At 31.9% G+C, this 5733-nt stretch overlaps 1 protein-coding gene across 1 annotated transcript; it reads right to left on the bottom strand.

Annotated features, from left to right (window-relative positions):
* Positions 1–2733: 2733 nt before the first annotated feature.
* LOC140807200 (1,4-dihydroxy-2-naphthoyl-CoA synthase, peroxisomal-like) lies at positions 2734–4561 on the bottom strand. The gene is made up of 6 exons (XM_073163939.1): positions 4190–4561; positions 3925–4047; positions 3540–3827; positions 3334–3429; positions 3131–3253; positions 2734–3031 (listed from the first exon to the last, which is right to left on the bottom strand). Exons 1-6 carry the CDS (start codon positions 4442–4444, stop codon positions 2915–2917), a joined length of 1002 nt encoding a protein of 333 aa, XP_073020040.1. The 5' UTR covers positions 4445–4561; the 3' UTR covers positions 2734–2914.
* Between the last annotated feature and the right edge of the window lie 1172 nt (positions 4562–5733).

Genomic DNA, 5733 nt, shown 5'->3' with positions numbered 1-5733 from the left:
TTGGCCTTTCTACATTTCCTTCTTCGGTTTAGGAAACTCGACATCTCCTTTCTACAAGCCGCATCTTCGTCAGATGAATATTTCTTGTAACTCTTGTTATGATTCTGAATTTGTTTTTGATTTTTTTTTTCATGAATCTTTTAATTTTTTTGTTAATAGATATATATCATTGCTGATTTGTTCAGCCATCTTTTTAGCATACGGTTAAGTAGTGGAAGGTAATGCTTTTGTTGGCTGACTAGATGAAGATTTTCCTTCAATCTTGTTTCTAGTTCAAATTCGTACTCTTTCAAATCTGCAAACAAATCACGTATTCTACTTTGTTTAAATCCTTCGATTATCTCATTGCAATGATTTTGACATCTCATTCTCTGGGTAATGCTCTCATGACTTTTGCAATAACTTCTTTGTTGGTATATTCCTTAATGAGTGCAGCTGATTCAATAACCACACTGCTAAATCTTTCATCAAAGAAATTTAGAGATTCTCCAGGCTTCTTCTTCATGCTGTCAAATTTTTGGCATAACCACAATGAGTTTTTTTTCTTTGTTTGAAAATTATCTTCGCACAACTAAGTCAACTTCTCCCAATTCTCTTTTGTGAGAAAACATTTTTATCTTGCTGAAAGTATTTTTTTTATCAAGAGTTTCGTACTGTACTTCGTAACATTGTCAAAATTTATCTTCTTCGTGTTTTCGAAAGTCCATTCACATCAAGGCTTTTGATTATTTGAGGTTCTCCACCAGTGACAGAAATAAAAATATTTATTTTCATGATTTTTATTGGTCTATCATTATTTATGTATCACATATCATCATTTTCTGCAGATAAATAGTCATCTATCCTGATCTTTCAATCATCACATTCTCCCTTAGAGAATAGATGAATCTTTTTGAATGATGCCACTGATTTTTAAGGTTCATATGTCAAGATAAACATCTCTGGAACCACTTGTTAGATCAATGGATGTGTTTAAAAGGGGTGAACCTCACAAATCTTTCTTCTTATTTTCTTAAAGGATTTCAACCAGTTTTAATAGTCAAGATCAACTCTTGATCTTCAAATTGCAATAAACAATTTGAATAATTAGTGTAGAAAATAGTCCAACCAAACTTAGTGAACCAAAGTTTCTCAAAATCAGTAGACTAAAATAATAGACAATTGAAGTAAATGAAATGCAAAAAAGTAATAACACAGAGACTTGTTTATAGAAGTTTGAAAAATAAAACTTTATATTTCTCTCTTTGTTATTTTTCAGAAGGTTTCACTAAAAGATTTTGATAGTTAAAAAATTTACAATTACCCACTTCAAGAGAACTTCCAATAGACTTCCGATAGCCTTAATAAAACTCTTAGCACTTTAACACAACTCAAATAAATATCCTCAGAAATAGTTTTTTCAGGTACAAATACTTAGACTAGGATCTTTTAAATTTTGATGCACTTGTGAGCAGAAAACTCAACATAGATTATATTTAGAATATATCAAATAAAATCTTTATATGCTTGTTTGTAAATATAAGCAGAACTTGATTTGTCTTTGAATCTTATAAACAATGTATGTGATTCGTCGAGTATAGAAGGGATTCTGTGTTGAGGAGTATACAAAATTTCGATTTAACAAAATTTTTATTTGAAGTTTTAGCAGGAGTACATAAAATTTTGCTTAATTTTTTTTAATAAATACATAAAAAAATATTGGAGTATACAAAATCTCGATTTACCAAAATTTTATTAATCTTAAAATTTTCAATAATTAAAGTAGCGAGGTTTAAAATACTTAGAGAACAATATGTATCAAATTAAACAAACTACGTTTCAAACTTAACGATTAAATTGAAATTAAATCAAATTAATATGTTCTATCAAAAATTAATTTCTATTTTTAATTATATTAATTAAAGAACGAGTTTATTATTATTATACTATAAGAAAAAATTTAGGGTGGGTCATATTACAAATGAATTAGATAAAAAGATATATTGGAGTATGGTTAACAAATTATGAAGTATAAATAATATTATCCAGAATAAAATATCTATTTATGTAAAACGTTAGGGTAAATTGGAAAGATTTTTGGTGTGACACGTCATTCCAAAATGGATATTTCATTTTATGTTTTTATTGGTACTTTTAAAATAATATTTTTTTATTATAATATTTCAATCTTGTATAATTAATACTTAATTTAATTTGAAAGGAAAGAAAAATAAATAGGGATCTTTATAAAAAAAATGAGTAGGTCTTGTGAGATGTTCTCACGATTCTTTATCTGTGATACATGTCAATCCTACCGATATTCACAATAAAAAGTAACAGTCTTAATATAAAAAGTAATATTTTTTCATGCATGATCCAAATAAAAAGTATGTCTCACAAAATACGACCCGTGAGACAGTCTTACACAATTTTTTGTCAAAAAAATTCACCACCGACCATATCAATTTAACCTTGTTTAAAATATATGATTTATACTCATTACCATGTTACTTAGTCAAATGTTTACTATTTGACTTGTGTTTTCAAACATATGCATATTATTTCAGATTACTCAATCCAAAAAATTATTTAAAGATCTAACAAATGTTTATCACTTAAACCAACATATATTAGTTCGCTGATAACTTTTTTAATCAGTTAAAAATATGATTTTACCCTTAAAAAATATGCTTTTGCTTTATTTAATTTAATAAATATAGTTTTCTTTATTTTATCCAAATATTTAGAAAAGGCTCAAAACAACTAGTCCATCAAGTCTATTATAACAGTAACATAAAACAAATGATGAAACAATTAATTTGGTGAAATCGGAAAATTTATTGCTTAAGAAGACAGAACGAACAGGTTTAATTGTTCTGTCTTCAAAGTACAATCTTATTGTTTCCCAATGCAATATGAAAATATAATCTGGAAATCAAGGAAGACGGGGGAATTTGGAGAAGTCAGGCTTCCTGTGTTGCAAGTATGAGTTCTTCCCCTCTGCACCTTCCTCAGTTCCATAAAACAGAAGAGTCCCATCTCCAGCAATTTGCTGTAACACAACAATTATATTTAATTTGTTAATATATAATAAATCATATTTTCAAGAAACTTGTTCGATGCCTCTTCAAGAAAGAAGTTTACTACGTACCTGAAGTCCGGAGTGACCGTCGTCGACTGCGTTGAGAGCCGATTTGAGGACACGAATTGCCATTGGGCTGTTCCTCATGATCTCTCTGCACCATTTGATTGTCTCCTCTTCCAAATTTTCCAGCTGCAAAAACAATGTAGTTTCTTGTAAGTGGATAATGTGTAAGAAGTGATCAAAGGAGAGTTCTCTCACAACGCACTTACTGGGACAACTTTATTGACGAGTCCCATTTTATCAGCTTCCGCGGCATTGTAAAATCTTGCCATGAACCACATTTCACGAGCTTTTTTTGGTCCAACCTATTCAGATTCACACCATTAGTCAGAAAATGAAGGATCCCACTACTTGTTAATTGTTATTGCATCGTCTGATCTCAGTCAGAAAACATCTTTCGTGTTTCAAAACTCACCAAACGATCCATAACAGAAGCTCCGTAGCCAGCATCAAAGCTTCCCACTTTTGGTCCTGTCTGGCCAAAAACAGCATTATCTGCTGCAATTGTCATGTCGCAAACCATATGGAGCACATGTCCACCCCCGACAGCGTAGCCAGCAACCATCGCAATCACGGGCTTTGGGAGACGACGAATTTGCACCTGTAAATCTAGGACGTTCAGGCGACCGAAATTGTCGTAGTCGGAGTATCCATTTTTGCCTCTGAATGATTGATCACCTCCACTGCAAAAGGCTTGTGTGCCCTGTAAAGTTTTACGAGTTTCAAAACATGGTTGACCAAAATATTAACTAATCTATTACACAATGAATTGCATTGGTTTTGATATATATTTTTTATACCTTTCCGGTGAAAATAATGACCCCGATAGTGTTATCGTCCCTGGAATCATTAAATGCCCGCATGAGCTCCTTCACCGTGTGTGGCCTGAATGCGTTTCTCCTCTCTGGCCTGTTAATTGTTATCTGGTGCCCACAAAAAAATGCAGGGTTAAAAACACATCCACCCATGTAATAACTTCACGAATCAGCAAAAACATTGATGGAAAAAATACCCAAATTCTCTGAAAATCTTGATTTCTGGTGTACATATTTAAAGAAAAAGTACCTTGGCAATGCCTTCTCCGACGGCCTTTTCGTAGATGATATCAGTGAACGGCTTCCCGGACTCATCGGGCACCTGCTTCCATTCGGGGATAAAACCCGGAACTTCTCCGTGCACACGATGGTAGGAATCGTTCAATCTTCCGCTGCAGCTCGACATGGCAATGCCCCCGCTCTCAGCAGCTGGAGTGAAATGCCCGGAAACAGAGACCATTCTCCTGTTAACAAGGTCGAGATCCTTCTGTGTCATCCCTTCCATTGCTGTATATTCTCCGAGAAGTAGGTCTCCAAATGACTCTGAATGCCTGGGAATTCGAAAAGCAGAGGACTGGAACTTAGGAGGATTTGTGCTTGTGTTGTGTTCGGTTTTGGAGTGTCGGAAGGTTTATATAGAGGTTGAGGAGAAGATCAGATATTTTAGATAAGCCTACGATAATTCGATTGAAAATCCAAAATTGCCCATGCCTAATTTTTTTTATCGAAAAATATATTATTTAATAATTTTCATAATAATAATCATTTAAATAAGGTAGGGTCAATATTCACAGATGGTGTTCTTTTTATTTTTTACATTTATTAATTAAATTTACAAGCATGCTTTTTGGCGCAACTCTCTCCAGTCAAAATAGGAAGCACAAGCAGTCAAGCATGCTAGGTTTGAAGCATAATTAGTCAAGATTTATAATTAATATTGTTGTTAGTCCTCTTTGCAACTACATAAATATCAAAGAGTAGGTTTCTTGTGAGACGGATCAACTCTACCGATATTCACAATAAAAGAAATACTCTTAACATAAAAAATAATATTTTTTCATGGATGACCCAAATAAGAAATCCGTCTCACAAAATATGACTCGTGAGATCGACACTAAATATTGTTGTCAGTCTCTTTGCAAGAACATAAATACCAATAAAGTGATAAACCATACATATATACTTTTGAAATTCATTAAAATAACATTTAATTTCCGTATGGAACTTCAAATACAAATAAGACATGTACAAATTAAACTAATCACTCATAATGAATATTTATATAAACATTGATGATATGACGTCTTGTACGACATTCAATATTCGGGCATCAACTCAACCGGTGCTCACATATATACATATGTAATGAATATTTATCATATCAAAACTTTGTATATGATATCAATATAATACACCCTTCAATCCTTCATATTCCGTCTGTTGGCTTTGATTTTTGAATATATATATATTTTTATATTCTATGGCACGAACGTTATCTTTAACTATAATCAGTCAAGAATGGCGTTGCTTGTATTTATTTTCTAATTATTATGGCATTAACAAATAAAATGAAACAAGAATCATGCTGTTTTAAATTTTAATACTTTCTTGATTATAATAATTATTTCATTCAAAAATGGCGATTTGATAGATTAATTTCATGGAAAATGTTTTGTCATGCTTCATTAAGTATTGGCGGCTTTAAATACTATTTGTGTCAAAAAAAAAAGTCAGTAGTTTTTGGGAAAATAAAAGTGGAGAGTCAAGTTAGAGGCTAAATTGACCGTTGGTAGT

This window comes from Primulina eburnea, chromosome 12, assembly GCF_022965805.1.
Source record: "Primulina eburnea isolate SZY01 chromosome 12, ASM2296580v1, whole genome shotgun sequence".
NCBI classification, from domain to species: Eukaryota; Viridiplantae; Streptophyta; class Magnoliopsida; order Lamiales; family Gesneriaceae; genus Primulina; species Primulina eburnea.
Note: the sequence above shows the minus strand (reverse complement) of the source record. Positions and strands in the feature narration are given on the sequence as shown.